We start from the raw sequence: 24,084 nt of genomic DNA, 5'->3' as shown, positions 1-24,084 counted from the left end.
AGACCGCTCGTGTGGTTACAGACTGCATCTGCTCAATCTGTCTGCTATCACGTTGGAACTCCCAGGAATGTGCATTGCTAAAAGAAAGCGGTTGGTAGCCATTGCCCAGTGCCATATCCTCATGGCCTCCCGACAGAGTGGGTAGGATTTAGTTCCGCCTTGTTTGTTGATGTACCATACTACAGCCATGTTGTCGGATTGTATTGCAATCGTTCCTGATGGAAGGAGGGGATGAAATGCTTGCAATGCTAGAAGCACCGCCCTCAGTTTTAGGACATTTATATGTAGATGAGCCTCTAGGTCCAACCACGTGCCTTGGACAGTCTTCCCCTGAAAAAGCCCCCCCACCCCATCAGAGAGGTGTCTGTGGTCACTGTGGCTTTGGGCTGTTGGGGTGTGAAGGGGCGAGACCACTGCGACGGGTTCTGCGACATCCACCAAATCAAGTCTTGTTTGCATCTCTGAGTCACCTGAATCTGGGATGAGAGAGGAAACTGAAAAGGGTACCACTGGGTGAGTAGTAACCATTGTAAAAGCGTCATGTGAAACCTCATAAGGGGGACAATGGTGATGGAAGCTGCCATGGAACCCAACAGCTGGAGAACAGAATGTGCTGTCGATCTTTCCCTTGAGAGGATGGGTATGAGTTGTTGTTTTATCCTTAAAATTCTGTGTTCTGGAATCAATGCCGTGCAGTTCTTTGTATCCAACAGGACCCCAATGAATTCTATGGATTGGGATGGGGACAGGTTGGATTTTTTCCAGTTTATAGTTATTCCCAACCTTTCTGCAATGTGAAGAGAGTATGCCAAGGCTTTTTCCAATAGATGTCTGGTGGGGGAGGTGATGAGCCAGTCATCTAGGTATGGAAACACCTGGAATCCTTGCAGTCGCAGGTGAGCTGCGATGACTGCCATGCACTTAGTGAGCACTCTGGGGGCTGTAGAGAGTCCGAAGGGCAGTACTCTAAACTAGTAATGACTGGCTCCCGCACAGAAGCTTAGGAATCTTCTCGATGGTCTGTCCACCTTTATGTGGTAGTACGCATCTTGATGATCTATAGAGCACGTCCAATCGCCTGCCTCTATGAGTGGGAGGATAGACTGTATTGTTGTCCATCCGGAATTTCTGTACTTCTACAAATTTGTTTAGTACACTGAGATCCAAAATTGATCTCCAGTCCCCGGTCTTTTTTGGCATTAAAAATAATCCTGAGTAGAATCCGGATCCTAGTTAGTCTGGTGGGACTATTTGGATGACTCTTTTTCTTAACAGCTTTGAAATCTCTAATACTGCTTCTACCCTTTGACTGGGTGGAACATCGAGTAAGCTCCTTAGTGGGGTGGAACAAAGATCAAAGGGAATATGATAACCTCTGGTTATTATCTCTCGTACCCAAGAATTGGTGGTAATGGTTAGCCAGGCAGAAGGGTACAAAGAGAAATGACCCCCAACCGCTTCCAGAGGAAAACAGTTGGGCCGCTCTTCAGGAGTGCTGGTAGGACTGGCCAGAGAAAGAATCTCTGGAACCCTGGTTACGCAGACCTCCTCTGCCCCGAAAGGGGCGTCTTCCATATGAGTTTCCCCCTCTGCCTCTAAGGGAAAACTCAGCTCATGTGTCACGGAAAGAACCCTGAGACGTTTTGTGCAACATCTTCCCACTCTTCTGGTTTCTGGAGAAAGCCCGTTGAGAGGAAGAATAGTGGACACCCATGGCAGAAAGGGTCTTACCGTCCTGTTCACACCTAGCCAGTGTGTCTTTAACCTTGGGTCCAAACAACGAAGAGGCTTCAATGGGAGCATTCAGAAAGAAAGCCTTGAAAGGTTTCGCGAAATCACACAAGCACATCCAGGCATGCCGTCTCATGACTATGCCTGTACCCTCTGCTCTAGCTGCTCCTTCTGATGTGTGAGAAATCAGACACATGGAGGAGTTTGAAATTGATTCAAGGGTGGCTAACTGTGAGGCCACTTTGTCCCGGACCTCATCAGACACAGCTCCGGCCAAGGTTTCAGAGAGCTCAGAAATTAAGTCTCTTTGAAGCCTGGTAAAATGTGCCATATAATTCAGGGACCTGACTGAAAATGTTGCTGATGCAAAGGTATGCTTCTCTAATCTGTCCAACGCCTGGGACTCTTTGTTGGGCGGGTGGACAGTCTGGCTTTCTTCCGCCAGATCCTTCTTTGTTGCGGCCGCCTCCACCAAGGCATCTACAGAAAGACCTTTGGACCAGTGAGGCTATCTGGAGGGGACAGGATTTTATCTGGCGTGTGGGGAATGGCATCAATGGCATCAGGAGCCTTCCAAGCATGCTGCACGATGAGCCGGACAAGGTCATCGGCAGGTGGAGTAAGCCAAGAGGTAGGGGGCCGGGCACGAAAGGCCTGCAGGAACACAGACTCTTCAGAGGTCGGGTTAGAGGGCAACCAATCACCTCTCTGCTTAAGTATTTCGAGAATATCCCCAAAGGATACCTCAGAGGGTGACTGAGGGGACCCTTCCCCATCATCAAAGTCTGTGTCTTCCGTGAGGTACTCTTCTGGGGAGTCCACATACTTCCTCTTACACAAACTCTTGCGATGAACTTCCTCAGGGGGAGAATCTGGAGAAGACAGCGCAAGAGGAGCCTCCAATGGGAGTGTGTCTTGAGGCCCTTGTACCCGGTGTCTGCCAGAGGTGTCTTGTGTAAATTGTGGTCCAGAGAAGGACAGGGGCACTGATAGCACAGGTTCACCAACAAACGCGAGAGCCTTCTCCATGAGTTGGAAGGCTGGTCCACCTGAGGAGGTCACACTCCGCTCAAGCAAATCAGCCCGCCGACTCAGAGTCCCTGGATGGCTGTGAAAAACAGGAGTACGTACGTCACAGCTAGCATCCAGAGCAGTGACTGAAGTGACAAGTCTCTCCTGCCACAAAGGCAACTGCAACTCCTTAGTGAGGTCCATGAAAGGAGCTAAAGTGAGGGGAGTCCATGCTAGATCAGGGGGCTTCAAAGGCAATGAAGGAGGAGAATAAGTAGCAGTCCTTGGAGAAGGATGATCACCTCCAAAGGAAGAGTAGTTCCTGGAGGGTTGAATATCTCTGGCCAAAAGCAATTGATCCACAAGGCACACCACGTCATGTTCTGAGAGGCTTCTAGTGGATCTCACAGACATAGCTGAAGGGGAGTCAGGTCTATTCAAGGATGCAGGAAACTCCGTGCCCACAAAGAGGTCTTTAGACGGTGCTAAAATAGGCATCTGCACCGAAAACAATGGAGCCGTAAAGGCTTGTACTACTGGTGTCTGCACCGAGGAGATCATCGGTGCCGAAGGTAAGGTCTGCAGTGACGAGGTCGGTGACAAAGTGGTAGTTGGCACTTTGGTAGGTGCCGAAAGAGTCTGTGTGGAAAACGAGGTAGTCGGTACAAAGAGAATAGTCCGTGCCATGAAAGTAGTCAGAGTCAAAGCAGAAGCTGGCATCGGAACAGTCATCAACGCCAAAAAGGTCTGCATCAAGGAAAAAGTCAGTGCCGATAAGGAAGTCTGAACTGAGTGGCCTCATCAGAACTTGGTGCCAAAGTAACGGGTGGTGTCGAAGGCTTCGGTGCCGAAGATCTAGGCACCGAAAGCCTCGGGGCCAAGGAAGTCAAATCCGAATTAGAAATTTTGGCCTTCTTAGGTCTCAGTTCCTGGATGTTCCCAGCAGGAGATGACAGGAGAGACTTGGCCTTCTTGTGTCCATCTCTTTTCTTATGGGAACTACGAGGGGTTGATGCCTCCGCCCCAGAAACAGCCTCTGAAAAGGAAGATTTAAGTAGTCCCTTTAAAATCAGCTTATTTTTCTTTTCCACTAAAGTCCTGCTAGAGAAATTAGCACAAATCCCGCCAGGTGGGTCAACAGTCAAGTGAGGCACACCCAAACAGTAAACACATAACGCATGTGCATCTGAAATAGGAAATTTATGCCCACAATCCACACATCTTTTAAATCCCGGACTACCTTTTTTCTCTGCCATGATAGGAGGAAGAAAAGGAAGGAAGAAGGTACCAACAATGGTAGAAGAAATACCCAAAGGTAAAGCAGGAAAGAATTTACCAACGATGGTAAAGGAGTTACCTCACAGTAAGAAGAAAGAAGGGCTAGAAAAAAAATAAAAAGAGTTTCTAGATGCGATAGGGTAAGAGATAACTATTCAACAAATTTAGAACAGAGAAGAACTGCAATATGATAAAGTATTATCAAAGAAGTTTACTTAGCTCAAGAGAAGTGGCTTGACACGACTGAATGGTGACGTGGCAAACGAAATCTGAGGTAACAGGGAGAGGGGAATTGTGGGTAAGAGGTTAGCTGAAGAGTATGTGGCTGTCGCTAGCTTGAAAGATGGCCGCCTCGGTTCAGAGGTCGGAACTGATAACCCAGGCATAAGGAATGAACGAGGATTAACAATATCAGATCATATTTTGCTTTTTTAATTCTCATTAGCCTTGCTTTTAATAATACTTAAGATAGACACACTGTCATTAATTCCAAGCATCATGCAAGCATATGGACACATTTTCCAAATCAACTCTTTTGGTTCAAGTAGGTTGTCAATGTCACCACCTCTTTCATTAGGTGCAACCTTGTCTATTACAAAAAATAAACTTATTAAACAATAGACAACTAACTGAGTGTGTATGCAGAGCGTTACTATGCTTGCCTTTTTTAATATCGTACACTACCCTGGCAGAATTACAGTTACATCTTCCAGAGCACTAGACAGTCCTTTCAAAACTGTTTACCACAATGTACAGCCCAGCATTAATATACTTGCAAAGTTTGCAACACCCACATCTACTCATTTTTGAAAACATGGTACTACCAACTTCCCCTGGAAAAATTTCCAGGTACTTTTTAATATTTCTCCCTTACTCTATACCATAATAGGGGCTTCACCTAAAGTAACCCTAAGATCTGGCGAAAATGCAATGCTCAATATTTTTTTAAATGCTCAATAATTTGGGGCTTCCTTGTAGTAAGGAACTACCATGGCCCCATTCTTAATACTGACCTTTTTTGTACCCCCCTTTAGTCACTGAAATGACACCTGTTGTAGGTGTATCCTTCTTTTTTGCCCCAAGAATAGGGGCAAATCTATCATTTCCCCTCTAATGATTTCCTCTTAAATTTCATTCAAAAGTGTTTCAAGATAGCTTCTTTCTTTACACACTTTAATTAAGTTGCCTAGTTCACCATAAAACATAGCATCATCAGACACTAACCTCGAAAGATGCACCATCTGCCCCTTAACAATGTTCTTCTGAAACGAGAAACTGTGATAATATTCAAGCTTGTCCTTGTTCAACTTGTTTACTTGTGTTGTCTGTTCTGAACTGCAACTTCATTAGCCCTCTTAAAAACATTGTTGCAGTTTCTAATAATAGAAGGGACGAGCAAATCATTCTCAATACTGGCATCTAATGACCCGATTTCTTCATTTATTACCCGTAACTTCTAATCACTGTCCAACATAATAGGTTAATGAGATTTAAAAAAAAAACAAAATATGTTTTTTTTATATTCAGATTTGTTTTTATTTTCTTCACTTTTTTTAAATTTTTGTGCGTTAAAGTGAAAGGATCAATCATTGTGGAAAGATATGGTACATCGTATTATTAGCATGATTGCCCTGACTGTTTGGTTGAATTATTATTGATCGAGATATATAAGATGGGGGAAGTTGTTATTTTCTTTTAACTCTGATGAAGTCCCTTTCTCTATAGTGAGACGAAACTGCTTAGTTCATTATCAATAAACCTTTTATATGAAGTTTTTGGTCATTTACGAACTGATACATGAATTGCAGGATTTGGTGCACAATTTGATTAATTTAAACTGAACAATAGACATTAAAAATGGACTGAACTTCTTTATTGGCCATATAAGTTAACTGGTCACTCTGCAGATAGTCTGTAATAAGAAGTTATGTACCTACCATAACGTTCCATGTTAGTTGTCTTCTTCTCACCTTCTTTCTTGCTGGATGGGTTCGGAGCCGATCCTCGGCTCCGACTCGGCCAATACTAAAAGCTCGAGAGCTAATTCCACCGGCTCGAGGCTCCCCTATATCCCACAATGCTAGGCGGTAACTACTCAGATCTCGTTTGGTAGCTATACCAAGCAATACTATTCTCCAAGAATGGAGTAACAATCTTTAGAAGAAGAAACACAAAAGAATTCCGGTCGGTCTGTCCAGGCTTGGGAGAAGGAGGGAGGGACGCAAGAAAGAAGGCGAGAAGAAGACAACTAACATGGAATGTTATGGTAGGTACATAACTTCTTAATGTTAAGTTGTCAATCTCGCCTTCATTCTTGCTGGATGGGACCGCGTCCCTAGCACCTTATCCCGGGTGGCCTATCGGAACAGACTCTTGAGAACAGTGGAACCAAAATTGGCACGGCTTCTGGAAACCATGTCCAATTTGTAATGTGAAATGAATGTATGAGGAGAAGCCCAGGTGGCTGCTGCACAAATTGAGTCTATTGGCAACCTGTCCTGAAAAGCTATGGATGTAGCTAATGCCCTAGTTGAATGGGCTCTAGGTCTTGAGGGTAATTTCTGATGCCTGATCTCATAGATGAAAGTAATTGTAGACGTGAGCCATCTAGACAGAGATACTTTAGTGACTGGGAGGCCCAATCTTCCTTCTGCATATGACAGAAACAATTGATCAGATTTCCTGAGTTGTTTAGTTCTGTCTAAGTAATATCTCAGTTGGCGATGAACATCCAAAAAATGCAGCTTTTGCTCTGACCTATTTGAATAGTTAGGGAAAAAAACGGGGAGATCAATAATTTGGTTTAGGTTAATTTGAGAAGAAATTTTTGGTAAAAAGGATGGATTAGTCCGGAGAGATACCCTGTCTTTGTGAAAAACTAAGTAAGGAGGGCGACTGCATAGGGCATGGAGTTCTGATACTCTTTTCGCTGAAGTTATAGCTACCAGAAAAAGTGTCTTCCAAGAAAGCAATTTCAGAGAACATGAAGCCGCTGGTTCGAAGGGGGGAAGAATTAAAGATGCCAGAACCAAGTTTAAATCCCATTGAGTCGGAGGGTCTTTGATTGGAGGTTTGAGAAGAAATACACCTCTTAAGAAGGCTTTACAGAGTTTGTGAGCCATGATGCTGGATTCTGAGACACCAACATGAAAATTTGATATGGCAGCCAACTGAACTCTAATGGTTGATGCAGAAGATCCTAAATGAAAAAGTTCTGCTAGAAAGTCTAAAATAGACTGGATAGGTGCAGTAAAAGGATCAATGTTTTTCGATGATGCCCAAAGTGAAAAACGTTTCCATTTGCTAGTATAAATCTTCCAGGGTAGAGGATTTATGAGAGGCTATCAAGATATCTCGGACCGAGCGAGATATTGAGGGAAGCCTGGCTAAGGTAGGAATTGGAGGAACCACGCTGTGAGGTTCAGGGAAGACAGAGATTGGTGCAGCTGACCCGACTGATGGGTAATCAGATCTGGTACTGGGTCCAGATGCCAAGGCTGCTCCAAAAGGTAGCGATGAAGAAAGGGGAACCATATCTGTCGAGACCAGTAAGGGGCAATGAAGATCATAGTCACTCTCAAGGCGATGGCTTTCTGAATTAGTTGAGGTATCAGTGGAAAGGGGGGAAAGGCATACAGAAGTCCCCGGGGCCAATCGTGGACTAGAGCGTCTCTGGTGGGATGGCCTGGTAACGGGAAGAGCGTGAAGAAGTCTTGACACTTGCTGTTTTGGGGAGTAGCAAAAAGATCGCAGCAAGGATGGCCCCATCTTAGAAATACCTCTTCTATGATTGATTTCTTTAGAGACCACTCGTGTGGCATGAGAATTGCTCTGCTCAACTTGTCTGCAATGACGTTGGATTTCCCGGGAATATGCGTCACTATCAGAAAACGCTGAGAAGAGATCGCCCATTGCCAAAGTGTGAGTGCTTCTCGACATAAAGGGTATGATCTGGTTCCGCCTTGTTTGTTGATGTACCACACCACGGACATGTTGTCTGTTTGAATTGCAATAGTCCCTTTGGGAAGAGAGTCGTGAAAGGCTTGCAATGCTAAAAGCACTGCTCTCATCTCTAAGACATTTATGTGCAAGTGGCACTCGAAGGGTTGCCACGTGCCCTGGACTGTCCTGCCCTGATAATGCCCCCCCCACCCGATCAGGGAGGCGTCTGTTGTCAACGTGGCAACTGGAGGGGGGAGAGTGAAGGGTCTTCCTTGGAGAAGTTGAGGAGACGTGACCCACCAAGACAGATGATTTTTGCATACTTGAGTTATCAGTATGGTATGGGACATTGGAAGTCGTTGAAAGGACCATTGGGTAAAGAGCATCCATTGGAGGATCCTCATGTAAAAGCGAGCTAGAGGGAGAAGGGGAATAGCTGCTGCCATGAGTCCCAATACTTTTAATACCAGTCTGGCTTTGACTTTGACCAATTGCAATAGAAGGGATACTTGGTTCCGGATGTCTAAAACCCTCTGCTCTGTGAGTGTGGCTGAAAGAGTCTGTGTATCTAATTTGGCGCCTATGAAAGTAATAGACTGACAAGGCGACAAGGCAGATTTTTCAAAATTTATTGAAATGCCTAGAGCTTGACAGGTTTGCATGGTGAAATCCCTGGATAGGAAAAGCTGATGTCTGGTGGTGGCAGTAAGGAGCCAATCATCCAGATATGGAAACACCTGGAATCCCTGTCGCCTCAAGTGAGCCGTGACCACTGCCATGCATTTGGTGAACACCCGGGGGGCTGTAGTGAGACCAAAGGGCAGGGCCCTGAACTGGTAATGACTGGCTCCCAGCCTGAAGCGGAGATATCTCCTGGAGCATCGGTTCATTTTGATGTGGTAGTACGCATCCTGAAGATCTATCGAGCACATCCAATTGTCCTGACCCAAGAAGGGTAGGATGGACTGTAGCGTGACCATCCGGAATTTTGTTTTTTTGACAAACTTGTTTAAGTGGCTGAGATCTAGAATGGGTCTCCAGTCCCCTGTTTTTTTCGGTACCAAAAAGAATTTGGAGTAGATTCCGGATCCTTGCTGGTCTGCTGGGACTGATTGGATGACTCTTTTTGATAGCAGCTTTGACACTTCCAATGCTGCTTTTTCCCTTAGACCGGGTGGAACGTCTGGAAGGGATCTTTTTGGTTGGGTTGGAACGTGAATAAAGGGAATTTTGTAACCCTCGGATATGATCGACTTTACCCATTTGTCTTGAGTTAGGGAAAGCCAGGCTTCTGGGTACAGTGATAATCTTCCCCCGACTGCCTCCGAAGGCGGACAGCCGGGCAGCCCCTCAGGGGTGCTGAAAGGGTTTGTCAGAGAACACCTCTCTGCTACCCTGGTTTTGCGGACCTCCTCTGCCTCTGGGGCGGCGTCTATTATTATTCCCCCCTCTGCCTCTAGAGGGGAATCGGCCTTGTGCGTCAGATGAGACTCCCTGGGATTGTTTTCGGAACCACATCTTACCTCCCCTCTGACCTTTGGGATAGGGTCTAGAAGGGGTGGAAAAACGGACTCCTACGGCAGAGAGAGTCTTACCTTCCACCTCGCACCTGGTCAATGTATCCTTCACCTGTGGACCAAACAAAGATGATCCATCAAAGGGGAAATTGGTGAAGGACGCCTTGAAAGGGTCCGCAAAGTTGCATAGCCGCATCCAGGCGTGCCTTCGTAAGGCAACTCCTGTGCCTGCAGATCTACTCGCTCCATCTGCTGCGTACGAGACTAGCCGCATGGAGGAGTTCACAATTGAATTTAGGGTTGCCAACTGGGAGTTCATTGTGTCTTTGAACCCCTCAGCTGTAGGATCCTTCATCAGTTCACCCATATCCTTGAGTAAATCTCTTTGGAGACGGGTGAAGTGGCATAAGTAGTTCAGCGACCGCATTGAAAAGGTCGCTGACGAGAACATCCACTTGCCGTACCTGTCCATGGTCCTAGATTCTTTATTAGGAGGATGGACAGGAACTGAAGGATCAGCTAATTTCTTCTTTGTGGCCGCAGCCACCACCATGGCATCAACCGGGACACCTTTGGATAAAAACTGTTTGTCTGAGGGAGCAGTGATGAATTTGGATGGTCTCCTCGGGATGGGTTCCACTGAGTCAGGAGCCGTCCAAGCCTTACTTGCCACCACTTCCATAAGGGGGTCAAAGGGAGGGGACACCCAGGAGGTAGAAGGGCGAGAACCAAACGCCTCAAGATACACTGACTCATCCTCCGAAGGGTTAAGGGCTGGCCAATTCCCCCTCTGTTTGAGGATTTCAAGGATGTCCGCAAAGGAGACATCCTCAGAGGGGGAACGAGGGACCTTCAGTTCCTCTAAGTCAGTGTCAGAGGTGATAGACTCAGGAGAGTCAATGTGCTTCCTCTTGCACTGCCTCTTCCTAGGGGGATCTCCTGCAGGGTCAGGAGAGACCTCGGAAGAGGAGGAAATTCCCAATGGGGAATCTTGAGGGGTTGGTTCTCTGTGGTGTGAGACAAGGGGGTGAGTAGAAATCACCGCAGGCACTGTAGATGGAGGGGCTGAGGGAACCGACTGTGGGGCAGAACCTGGTTCTAGCACGCTCCGCATGACCTCGAAGGCATCCCTGTCAGGCAAGGCCCGAGGCCCTCGCTCCGAAGAGACAAGGACCCCTCCCGGCACTGACAGAGACGGCTCCGAAGCCGATGTCGGAGCCGAACTCACCAGCGCCGAAGCCCCGAGATGGAGAGCGGGGTCGGGCAAGGGTCCGATGCCACTCGGCCCCTCGGAGCCGACGAGGGAAGCCCGGCGCCGAGATCCCTCCAAAGAGGAGATCGGAGCAGACGACGGAGCCGAAATGGAAGGTATTGGATCCGACACACCGACAGTCATGGTTCCAACAAGCCTTGGCTCCGAACTCGAAGGAGTCGGAGGAGGAATGTAATCTGGAACGGGAACAGCCAATGACTGATGAGTCGGGCTATGGAGCATTTGGGCCAGTGCCTCGGACTTAAGAAGTCTACTCACTACCCTCTGCAAATCATGGTCTGACAACCTGGAAGACCGAGAGGAATGGGATTTGTGACTCCGCTCCGAAAGGAGAGGGGATCCTGGTGCCGAGTGCACAGATCCGATGGAGGGGGACCTGGACCTCTTTTTGTAAAATGGCTCCGATAAAGGTAATGGAGCCGATGGGGACTTACTAGCTTCAGCTCCAGCCGGAGCCGAAGTAATGGTAAGAGTAGATCCGATGGAGGGGGATCTAGACCTCTTTTTGGAAAGTGGCTCCGATGATATCGGAGCAGATGAAGACTTAACAGCCTCGGATCCAGCCGGAGTCGAGGTAACGGTTTGAGGCCTAAGAACATCGGCTCCGGCCGGAGCCGATGCCGAAGCCTGCTTCAACTTCTCCACAGTCGACTCAAGAGCAGGAGTCGACTGCTTTGAAGTTTTCGAAGGTTTCCTCGACCCAGACTGAGTCGGGGGGCCTTCAGGCTTTAACAATCCCCTTAAGATGAGCTTGTTTTTGCGTTCCTGCAGGACTCGAGGGCTGAAACCATGGCAGACAGCACATGAGTCCTGCAGGTGCACAGGCCCCAGGCAATACACACAAGAAGTGTGACCGTCTATCAGAGACATCTTCTGACAGCACGAGTCACACTTCTTGAAGCCTGAGACCTTATCCTTAGACATTAAGGAAGAGAGGCTGTCTCAAACACACACACAGACACTCTACACTAACAAATTAAGATAAGTAGCTAAAAACACACACACACAAGCCCCTACAACACTACTGAAAAAAAGGGACTGGGGTGAGGGAAGGGCCGAAGGCCTAGAACAACAACAACAAGTAGGGGTGGGTTTGAAAAATAGGGTTGATAGAATTAAATACTAACTAACAATGACAATGTATAAGATTAAAGAAAAAAAAGGGGAAATTAGAGCTACCTCAAAGGTAAAATCCACTAACCTGCCTGAGCCGGTAAAAAAGCACCTCGTCAGCTATAGCGGCAAACGAGATCTGAGTAGTTACCGCCTAGCATTGTGGGATATAGGGGAGCCTCGAGCCAGTGGAATTAGCTCTCGAGCTTTTAGTATTGGCCGAGTCGGAGCCGAGGATCGGCTCCGAACCCATCCAGCAAGAATGAAGGCGAGATTGACAACTTAACATTTAAGGCATTTATATTACATATAACTTAACTTGTCATTAGAATTAAGTGCACGGATAGTATAACAACTGTAATTGCACAGTAGGATCCATAATAAGATAGGAGAATAAAAGGAAACATCAAATCAGATGAATAAATACTAGACTTGTACTATAATAACCAAACCAATAAGTACATGGGTTGGACAGTAGTAGTATTGTATGAAAGAATTAAGAACATATCACACCCAGTTTCATTGAACAATAAAGTATGAGAGCAGTATTAGACTAGTGAGATATGAGGCACGGATGCCTCGTGATAATGCGATATCAGGCATGGATATCGTCCAGTAGTTTGTCAGATGTTCAGCACAGATGCCACACCCTGTTTAGTTCAAGGGTTTGACAGTCTTGGATGCTGCACAATACTTGTAGCAATTAATTGAAAGACCCAGGTGCCAAAAATCTCTACAAATTGACAATAGGCATGGTGCCACACACAGCAGCCACAATGAATCAAAATGCAGCAATAAAAAATGGAGTGTCAGTTTGCTTATACTAGTTTTCAGCTTGCCCACAGCAGATGCAGAAAGGATAATGTCTGGCCTGAAAACTGCAAGAATATATAGATATCAATATAGATGTCAAGATACTTGTGAACTGGACAGATAACAACAACAAGCAGTTTATATATATATAAACAATAGGAAAACATAACCCAGTGCAACAACAAGGAGCTCTTATAAACAGCAACAGCAGAAGCATCCATCCCAGTGCAACAAGAAATTATTATAAGCAATAACAAAAATAACAGCAGGAGCACACAACCCAACACAATATCAAGGAGCCATTATAAACAGCAACTGCATGAGCAAGTGATCCAGCGCAACTACAAGGAACTACTGCAAACAGCAACAGTAGAAGCGCACAACCCAGAGCGACAGCAAGGAGCTCTTCTAAACAACAGCAACAGTACCACCACCTGTAGCACCCTTTTGCAACAATGTTAAAACTAGATGGTGGCCAAGGTAAGTTTAATAAATGGTAAGTAAAGGACCAAGGGAGCTGCATCAATTTAAAAACAACTACTTGCAACAATGGAATTCAAGCTGACCCACTTGTCTACTATGTGCAGTTTGCTGAAAAAGGTAGATGGTTGAATCAAGTAAAAGCAAGTCAAATCAGGTTAGCAACTGTAGCAACTATGCACAGCTCAAAGCAGCCTGGCCAAACAGAACACTAGACTATGCTATGTAGTACAATATAAAAAAAAAGAAGTTATGTACTCGCCAAACGTTCCATGTGAGTTGTTCATCTCGCCTTCATTCTTACAATCAGATAACCATTTAGATAGGGTTGTTTTGCCACAGGCATAACTTTCCTAGAATCTGAAAAGGAAACGAAAAGTTGTTCTGATCTTCTGAATTATTTGGTTCTATCCAGGTAAAATCTGAGCTGTCTGTGAACATCAAGCTTGTGCAGCATATGCTGTAAATTGTTGGTGTGTTTAGGGAAAAACACTGGTAAATCTATAATTAGGTTAAGGTTAGCTTCAGTACAAACTTTAGGTAAGAAAGAAGGATTTGTTCGCAGTGAAACTCTGTCAGCATGAAATACCAAATACGAGGGTTTTATGGACAAGGCTTGTAGTTCTGACACTCTTCGGGCAGATGTGATGGCAACTAAAAAGATAGTCTTCCAAGACAAAAATTTCAAATCACATAAAGAAGCTGGCTGAAAAGGTGGGGGAATAATGCGTGAGAGCATAAAATTTAGGCTCCAGAGGCTATAAGGGGATTTAACTGGTGGTCTAAGGCGGAAAGTACCTTTGAGAAAGGCTTTGAATAGCTTGTGTGACATTATGTTAAATCCTTCAGTACCTAGATGAAAATTAGAGATGGCGGCAAGCTGCACCCGAACTGTAGTTGCTGCTGCTCCTTTCCTGAAAAGTATAGTCAAAAATTCTAATATAGAGGAAATAGAGGCTTGGTAAGGGTCAATGTTATTCTGAGAAGCCCATATGGAAAATCTCTTCCATTTGCTAAGGTACAACTTCCTAGTAGAGGTTTTATGAAAGATATTAAAATATGTTGCGTTTCGTGTGAGAGGTTATAGAACCTGGCTATGTTGGGAATTGGAGCAGCCAAGCTGTCAATTTTAGGGACTGAAGGGAGGGATGAAGAGCCCCCAATGAATGTGTCAGAAGGTCCGGAACTGGGTTCAAAATCCAAGGCTGTTCTAACAGATGAGGTCAAAGAAAGGGGAACCAAATCTGACGAGGCCAATGACAGGCTATTAGAATGATGGTCCTTCGCAGGGCTTTTGCTTTCTGTAATACTTTGGGTATCAGGGGAATTGGTGGGAATGCATAGAGGAGACCTGGAGGCCAATCGTGTATGAGTGCGTCCCTTGGGGAATCTCCCGGAGGGGGAATCGGGGCAAAGTAGCTTCTGCATTTTGTGTTCATGGGGGATGCAAAAAGAAGGCAGGAAGGCTGGCCCCATCTGTGGAATATTCTTTCTGCTATTTCTTTTTTGAGGGACCACTCGTGAGGCAACAAAATTGCCCTGCTCAGTTTGTCAGCAATCACTTTGGATTTCCCCGGGATGTGCATTGCTATCAGAAAGTGCTGAGTGGATGTAGCTCACTGCCATACTCTTAGGGCCGCTCGACAAAGGGGATATGACCTGGTTCCTCCTTGTTTGTTCAAGTGCCAGACCACTGACATGTTGTCTGTCTGATTCACAATTGTCCCAGAGGGAGAGAGTCCTGAAAGTACTGCAATGCCAAGAGTACCTCTCTCTTTGCCAGGACATTGATATGCAGATGTGTCTCTTGTTTGGTCCATGTGCCTTGGGCTATTCTTCCCTGAAAAGGCCCCCCACCACCACCCAATCAGGGAAGCATCCGTGGTCACTGTAGCCGATGGTGAAGGTAGGATAAAAGGACGACCTATCGTTACCTGAAGAGAGGTCAACCACCACCGAAGATCCTTTTTGCATGTGTTTGTTAAAATAATGAGATGAGACATTGGGAGCTCTTGATAAGACCATTGCGTTAAGAGCAGCCATTGTAGAATCCACATGTGCATACGACCCAATGGAATCGCTATTATTGCAGCTGCCATCATCCCCAGCAACTTTAGCACTTCTGAGGCTGGCACTTTGTCTCTGGATATGACATCCTGAATTTGCTGACGAAGTACTGATATCCTTTCTGATGGAAGTTTTAAAGTGGTGGTGGTTGTGTCCAATTCTGTTCTGATAAAAACAATATATTGCGATGGCGACAAGGCAGATTTTTCTGAGTTTATGGTAATGCCCAGTTGATTGCAAAGAGAAGGTGTAGTGTCCCTGGCTTGTATTAGCTGATGCCTGGTGGTGGCAGTGAGGAGCCAATCGTCTAAGTATGGAAACACCTGAAATCCCAAATGCCTCAGGTGAGCCGTGACTGCCATACATTTGGTGAACACTCTGGGGGCTGCACGTGACTGCCATACATTTGGTGAACACTCTGGGGGCTGCAGTGAGACCAAAGGGCAGGGCTCGAAACTGGTATTGATTGGCTCCCAGCCAGAAGTGCAGATGATCCCTGGATGGTCTGGCCATTTTTATGTGGTAGTACACACCCTGGAGATCTATCAAGCACATCCAATTGTCTTTCCCTAAGAAGGGAAGTATCGACTGAAGCATGACCATCTGGAACTTCTCCTTCTTGACAGATCTGTTTAGTCTGCTGAGGTCCAAAATAGGTCTCCAGTCCCCTGTCTTTTTTGAAACTAAAAAGAATCTTGAGTAAGTTCCGGATCCTATATGGTCTGCTGGGACTGGTTGGATGACTCTTTTTCTTAGCAACATTTGGACCTCTACTGTTGCTTGTTCCCTGTAACTGGGTAGAATGTCGAGGATTTTTGTTGTCAACGGGGAGGGTGGCGAAGGGAATAAAATATCCTCTGGAAACTATGCTTTGTACCCAGTTGTTGTTTGTTATTTTTAGCCAGGCATCTGGATACAAAGATAAGCGGACCCCCGACTGCCTCCAGTGTAGGACAGTCAGGCCTCCTTTCAGGAGCGCTGGTAGGGCTTCCCAAAGAACTGGTCTTTGTCGCCCTGGTTTTGTGGACTCCCTCTGTCGCAAGGGTGGAGTCTTCCATTATTGCCCCAACCTCTGCCCCTGGAGGGGGGTTCATCAAATGTGTCCAGAAAGGGTCCTTGGGCTTTTCGGAACTACATCTTTCCTCCCTTTTGATCCTTGGGGTAGGGTCTAGTAGGGGTGGAAAAATAGACTCCGACGGCAGACAGAGTCTTTCCTTCCTGCTCACACCTGGTCAAAGTATCCTTTCCAAAAAGAGATGAGCCATCAAAAGGGGTGTTGACAAAGGATGACTTAAAGGGCTCCACAAAGGAACATAAGCGCATCCAGGAGTGTCTCCTGAGAGAAATTCCTGTACCCACTGCCCTACTCATTCCATCAGCTGCATATGAGATCAGATGCATAGACGAGTTCACTATGGAATTAAGGGTAGCAAGCTGGGAGGCAACCTTGTCTGAAGCTCCTTCAGCTACTGTACCCTGAAAAGTATCTCCAAGCTCTTTTAGGAGGTCTCTTTGCAGTCTTGTGAAATGTGTAAGGTAGTTCAGTGAATGCATGGCAAAAGTCGCAGAACTATACATGCGCTTCCTGTACCTATCCATGATCCTAGAGTCTCTGTTTGGAGAATGGATAGAGGAATAAGTTTCTGACATCTCCTTTTTGGTGGCTGCCGCCATCACCATGGCATCAACAGCCACTCCTTTAATGAGAAAGGTCTTATCATGAGGGGTAGAAATAAATTTATTGGGCCTCTTAGGAACAGGCCCCATGGTGTCCAGAGACTCCCACGCCCTTCGTGAGACCAGCTCCATAAGCTCATCGAAAGGTGGAGACACCCAAAAGGTGGAGGGTTGAGACTCATCTTCAGTAGGGTTGATGGGCTTCCAGCCACCCCTCTGCTGAAGGATTTCCAATATATCTGCAAATGAGGTATCTTCAGAGGGAGACCGTGGGGACTCTTCTGATTCATATAAGTCAGTTTCAGATGTGACAGACTCCTGCGGAGAGTCTAGATGCTTCCTTTTGCAAATGCTCTTCCTGGGAATCTCATCAGTGGGAACTTCTGGTGAGGTCTTGGAAGAGCAGGAGCCACCCAGTGGGGCTTCCTGAGTCTCAGGGTTTTTACGCTTCAAAGGGATCTGTGAGGCAGAAGTGGACACAGGCGCTTTTGCGGAAGAGGTAGTTGGTCCTGAAGTTGTGGATGTCCTGGGGGATATTACTCCTCATGACCTCAAAAGCACCTCTGCTCTGGTGAGAAGGAACTGCTGGATCTGAAGAAACAGATGATTCCCTCGGCACTGGAACAGTGGGCTTTGATCCAGAGGTAGGAGCCAAACTCATCCGAGCCGAGGCCCCGAGAGGCAAAGTCGGAACCGACAGATCAGTCCGACTATCCTCCCCAGACCCGACCGGCAAGTGTCGGCTCCTAGAGTCCAAGATGGGCACCAAGGAAGTCTGAGTAAACGGAACCGATGGCACTGGAGCAGGCATCGGCTACGAAGCCTCCACAATCATAAGGTCCAACTCTTCCGGATCCGATGGACCAGTATGGCTCGGAGGAGGAAAAAAAGTAGATGGAGGAACAGTTTTCAGTTCCGAAACCACTTGGGTCAGAACCGATAATTTTGCAAATGCCGGTGCCTGTAACAACTTCTGCACCACATGATCCGTATCCAAATCAAATAGGCTTATCGAGGACCAAGATGAATGGCTCGAGGGTGGTACCAACTGGAGGATTGGTGACTTCAATACTACTGAGACCGTTTCAAGGACTGGGGATCAGCTCCAAAAAGACAAGACGCTCGGCTCCGAAGGCTGTGGTGCTGACGTCGAAGTTTTTTTTGATTTTGTCAAGTCTGATGATGAAGCCTTAGAGGACTTGGAAGATTTGGGAGACTGACTAGTTTTACTATGGTCGCCCAAAGCTTCTTGAAAGGAAGATTTTTAACAGTCCTCTGTCGATTAACATTCTTTTCCTTTCATGAAGTACACGCCTACTAAAGGAATGGCAGATGGAGCAACTCTGTTGCAAGTGCAAAGCACCCAAACAATAAACACAATTAACATGACCATTAGTGACAGACATCTTTTGTCCACACTTTGGACATTTTTTAAACTCAGACTTGGGTTGTTTCTCCTTATCCTGGTCAGCCTTGAAAAATATTTAAATGCACACAAGCAAACTTGCATTATCAAAAAATACACACACACACACACACACACACACACACACACACACACACACACACACACACACACACACACACACACACACACATGAAACAACACTATAATATTTAAATAGAAGTCCTTAAAAAACAAATGGGCTCTATATAGTTAAATATGAGCTAACTATAAATGTATAAACACAGTCTAAACCCTATAAATGTTGCTAAAACAAACTTCTAAACTAATAAACCTATTCTAATATATATATAAAGGTACAACAAAGAAAGGGAAGGGAGATACTAAAGGCTTATATGAACGACGGCCAAAAGGACTATAAGGAACTATCACAATTAAGCTAACACTAGTTAACAAGCTATTAAAGGTTATAAAGTTATAAAGATACAAAGATATAAAGTTGAAAAGAGAAATTTTACTAGAAAAATTTGTTATACTGCCCGAGCTGTGAGGAAACCTTTAATCTGTTGAAGCGGCAAACTAGACCTGAGGTAATTCAAGGTGCATCATGGGATAGGGACTTGACCTCGAGTTGTCTGAAGACCTCGGGCTTTGTAGTTGGCCGACTCGGAGCCGAGGATCAGCTCCTAACCCATCTGTAAGAATGTACAGTGAGATAAAACAACTTCACATCTACAGTTTTAAAGTCAACAGCAAATCAGAAAAACACCTATACCAACTCCTGAAGCAAGCACACCAGAACACTAACAATTTACAAATTTTCTTCTCTCACAAATGAAATAGTAAAAAGTGTTCTAAATCAATAAAACTGTGGCACAAATGAGCAGTAGTCACTGATTAGCAATACTTGCACTTAAACAGCACAAGGATGGCAATGGGTCTTAAAATTATATATGGTCTGGAGGAAGTAGATGCTCAGAACAGTATAGTTTTTTTTTCTTCCTTTACAGATAACACAGCAAAAAGTGTCCAAATTAATAATATTTTGGCACAAATAAGTTGTAGCCACAGATTGGTAATATTTGCATTTAAACAACACACAGACAATAATAGAGAGCTTAAAAGAATCACTTCCCTGGTGTAATCGGTACTTGTAGAAGGTCAAATCAAGAAAAAGCAAGAGGAAGACTACTTACAGTTTTATCTCTCATGGCTTGTATAACAGCCTCAGCAGGACTTGTCTTGTCCATAGCTGGCATAAGCTCTAGGTTCCAAATCCAGTCAACAGCAGACTGTAGTGAATGTTCATTTACATGAACTGTGGCTTCTTGCCATGTCTCTGTGTCTTTTGCAGCCCTAGATGACATAAACAGAAGAAAATACAGTTTAAGGAATACAAAAAGTACAGTTCTGTAAGTTAAACTTACCATAACACTGGATGTTTGAATGATCACTGCTGCAGTAGTCTTAGCTATAAGAGTTACATCTTTCTAAGGATCTAACAGCCAGATAAGGATCTAACAGTTAGACAGCTTTCAAACCTTCAGACACATTCCATGCACCAAAACTGTCAGGTAGCTCGAACTGAGTGGACTAAAAGACAATTTTGGGTATAAAGCCAAACGGCTTTCCTGACAGCAAGGAGAGGGAGGATGAGCCCTGAAAGGTCAGTGCTAGGAGCAACAAAAATAAATATCCACACCCTGGCATAAAAAAACATACAAAAAAACAAGGGGGTGGATGGAGGGAGCAGCTACTGCAGCATTAATCATTTGAACATCTACTGTTATTGTAAGTTTAACTTATGCAACCATACTATGTTCATCATATCGATCACTGCTGCAATAGCCTTAGCTATATTGGTTAATTACCTTAGCTAAATACATTTGTGAGGTGGAAAGAGAAGACTCCATGAGCCTGTGGAGAACGGACCTTGCAAAGCTTGATATGGACCTAGAGAAGGAATGAAGTATATAGTGCTTTGTAAAAGTATGTATATGTAGAGAGGACCAAGTAGCAGCTTCTAGAATACTTCTAGAATTCAACCCTTTCCAGGAAGCCATTGAGGAAGCCAAGTCCCTGGTACAATTGGGCTTGACCCTGCCTGGAATAATTCTGTTATGTTGAGTTTAACAAAAGGTAATACCTTAAACAACCATTTGCCACAGGTTGTCCCTTATTCTTAACTTCATAAAAAATGAACAATTGATATGAAGATCTGAAATATTTAGTTCTGTCAAGATAGTATCTGAGTTGTCTGTGGGCATCCAAGGTACAGATTATCCTTTCTCCCCCATTTTTTTAGTTCAGGAAAGAAAGGGAGATGGATATTTTGACTTAAAATAAATTCAGACCTCTCAACCAATCGGGGACAAATTTCAACAGAATCAGGGACAAGTCACGAAAAAATCAGGGACAATCAGGGACACTTTTAAAATATTAGTGCTATTAACTTGAAACATTCACAGAATCAGAGCATATGAATTAATACACATTTTCTGAAGTAAAAAAAAGTCTATAACTCTTAATTATTGTCATTATTCATCAAGTGTAATTCACCACCTTTCCTCCAAAAGTCACTATTTTTAGGAGGGATAAAGAGGGACAGAGCTAAAATTTGAGTCAAAATCAGGGACGTCCCTGAAAATCAGGGACAGTTGAGAGGTATTACCACTTTAGGCATAAAAGATGGATTAGTTCTAAAGAAACACTGTCCCTAGGGAAAATGAGACAGGGCTGACTCACCATAACAGCTTGCAACCCAGATACCCTTCTTACGGAAATCAAAGCAATCAGTAAAACTGTTTTACCTGTTAAGAACCTCAAATCAGCCAGATAATCTGGTTCAAATGGACCTAACTTCTCTAGCATAAAATTAACATCCCAAGGAGGGGCCACCAGTTTTCTTGGAGGCCTGTTATGCAAAACCCTTGTCAAGAGCATTTTGACATGAGACTGCATTGAAAGAGGAGGATCAATGCGTAGCTATGCTGAAACAGATGATAAATGAGCCCTGACAGAGGACTAAGAAAAGCCAGATACAGTAACTCACACAAATATTGTCAAACCATAGAACAACTAGCACTGAATGGGTCTTGGGTATGTTGTCTACACCAGCTAGAAAACCTCTTAAATTTGCTAATATATGATATTCTAGTAGCAAGCATTCTGGCCTCCTTTAGTACCTGCTGCATTTCCTCAGTAAAAAGGTGCCTAAAAGGAATTAGGACCCTATCATCCACACAGTCGACTGAAGTTGACTGATGTCAGGTGGATCAAATACCCCTGTTCTTGTGTGAGTAGATACAGTCTGTTAGGAAGCATGTCGTAACTGCCCCTGGCCATTTCCAAATGAAGGGAGAACCATAGTTGTCAGGGGCAGAAGGGAATCACTACAATGATCTTGGGGAATTCCTTCTGTTTCTTCAGAAGTACCCTGGATATTAGCGGAAAGGTGGAAAACCACACAGGAACATTCCTGCCCAAGGAAAAGAAAAGGCATCTGTCGTCCAGGCCTTCTTGCATGGAGTCTTGGAACAGAATCTTGTCAGTTGATTATTCAGAGAGAAGGCAAAGAGGTCTACTTGAGGAACTCCTCACATATGTATAAAATCTTGGAAGAGCCCCCCCACCCCATCCCTGATTTAATTTCTATTCATGAAGGTCTGCCCTGGTCACACTTAGCTTGTTTGCCACACAGTTTTACTCTGACAGAATGTATGACACCTATAGAGTGAAACTATTCTGTGAAGCTAGATCCCAAGCTAGCATGGCTGGTCTGCAAAGGAGGACTGTGGCATAGTTTGTAAACACCTGAAGAGGTCCGGGGAACAAAATATGGTTCAGATAGTTGAATGCCTTGATCATGGCAAACATCTCCTTGATATTTATGTGCATGTGTCTCTCCATGGTGTGTCACACCCCCTGCACTTTTATTCCTCCTGGAAATCCTTTCCAAGCAAAGTCCAGAGAGCCTGTGATGACTAACTACTTTGGAGCAGGGAAGAGAAGAGGAGACCTCAATTTAAGGATATTTGTTGTCTCCACCAAAAGATTTCCTTACTGAAAAGCTCCAGCACTGGAATTTGAAAAGATAAAAGGTGTTGATCTGGGATGAAAAAGATTTCAGATACCACTGTATTTTTCTCATGTGGAGTCTTGCCAGGGGTATCATGAGAATCATAGATGCAGTGAGAACCAAAACCCTGAGATACTTCATTGCAGTGACTAAAGTCTGAGTGGAAAACCTTAAAAATAGATTTAGATAATGATATTTTTTCCCGCAGAGGAAAAGCTCTTTGAACTAAGCATAACTTAGAAAATTGAATGGGAGACCATAAATTTACCCCAGGGTGTCACCTATGTCCTTCTTGGATAAGGGCAGTCAGTGATCATAGACACGCTACAAATATAGACCATACAACTTGATCAATAAGGGACCAGAACTGGTCTTCAAGCATTTTCTTTGGCACCAGGAACATCCTTGAATAAAAACCCTTCCTCATCTGGGAAAGAGGAAGTGGTTCCATCACTCCTTAGGACAGCATGTGAGGAACATAGCTAGGCTTATAAATGCCCTAGGGCCAATAGCCTAGTATACTCCTATGAACCTATGAACATCCCAGGAACACAATCCTGTGTGAAAAAGTCAAGAAAGACTTTTGAATGTTCTCTTGGAATCCCAGCTTGTGTAGATCTCTCTCCAAACAGAGATTCCTGATACTCTGAAAAGACTTTGCAAAGATGAGCAAGTATTCTAAACACATAAAATGTGGATAGCCTGTATCCTGCAATTAGTTATAACTGGAGCTAGATACTTTGTGAGCACACTCAGTGCAGTGGATAGTCCAGAAGGTAAGGCAAAGAACTGATAATGTGTTTCAAACACGCAAAACCTTAAGAAACGTCTGAAGTCTGGATGAACAGGGATGTGATGATACATATATTAAGTTTGGTGCTGCCAGGAAACTTGATAGAGGAAGAAGAGGTAACAGGTTATGAAGTGACACCATTTTGAATTTGGACACTATCAGAAACAGGTTTAGGAAACAAAGCTCCAGAATTGGTCTCCAAACAAATTCTTTATTTGGCACAAGGAACATCCTTGAATAAAAACCCTTCCTCATCTGAGAAAGAGGAAGTGGTTCTATCACTCCTTAGGATAGCATGTGAGGAAGAACTGCTGGAAAACAAAATAGTCTGAACTACATAATGAGGAATGCCTCCAGGAAAGGAGAAAGTTCAGCCCACTGCCATCTGTAACCTTGATTAATGATTTTTAGAACTAATTTGTTTGAAACAATCTGTTGCCAGTGAGAAAAATGGAGATTCAGACTTTCTGGAAGAAAAATGGAGCTAGGGTGGGAGGGTGTCATAAGGTCTCTTGAATACTCATTTAGACTTGTTGAACTGTCCTTGGCTTTGAGAGATTTGAGAATTCTTTTTAGAGCCCCCTCCTTTGCCGTTTTTTCTTAAAATGCTCTTTATTTGTATTTTGTTGAGACTTTATTATGTTTTTTTTCCAAAATTGGATGAGGAGATAAAAAATCCCTTAGAAATTTGGAAAAGCAGGGCTGAAAAATATTACAGATTTCCTGGATCAGCTTGCCCCTTTCATCACACTTTTAATCACGACTGCAGGAGAGGAGCCAAACATTAAATCTGTATCCAATGGAGAATTTAAAATCTCATTTTTAACATCATCTGGGATGTTCTGAGAACACAGCCAAGCAACCCTCCTCAAAACAGTACCAGTTGCCATAGCCCTGGAAGAAGCA

General features: G+C 44.6%; 1 protein-coding gene across 1 annotated transcript in view; it reads right to left on the bottom strand.

Moving 5' to 3' along the window:
* Nucleotides 1–24,084, bottom strand: part of VWA3B (von Willebrand factor A domain containing 3B) — a 2,054,405-nt gene that overhangs the window by 1,704,233 nt on the left and 326,088 nt on the right. Inside the window, exon 4 of the mRNA XM_044071813.1 lies at nucleotides 19,504–19,663. Within this exon, the coding sequence (XP_043927748.1) occupies nucleotides 19,504–19,663 (160 nt within the window). The remainder of the gene's footprint in view (nucleotides 1–19,503; nucleotides 19,664–24,084) is intronic.

Source organism: Protopterus annectens, chromosome 5.part0 (assembly GCF_019279795.1).
Source record: "Protopterus annectens isolate FY-2018-M chromosome 5.part0, PAN1.0, whole genome shotgun sequence".
NCBI lineage: Eukaryota > Metazoa > Chordata > Ceratodontiformes > Protopteridae > Protopterus > Protopterus annectens.
Note: the sequence above shows the minus strand (reverse complement) of the source record. Positions and strands in the feature narration are given on the sequence as shown.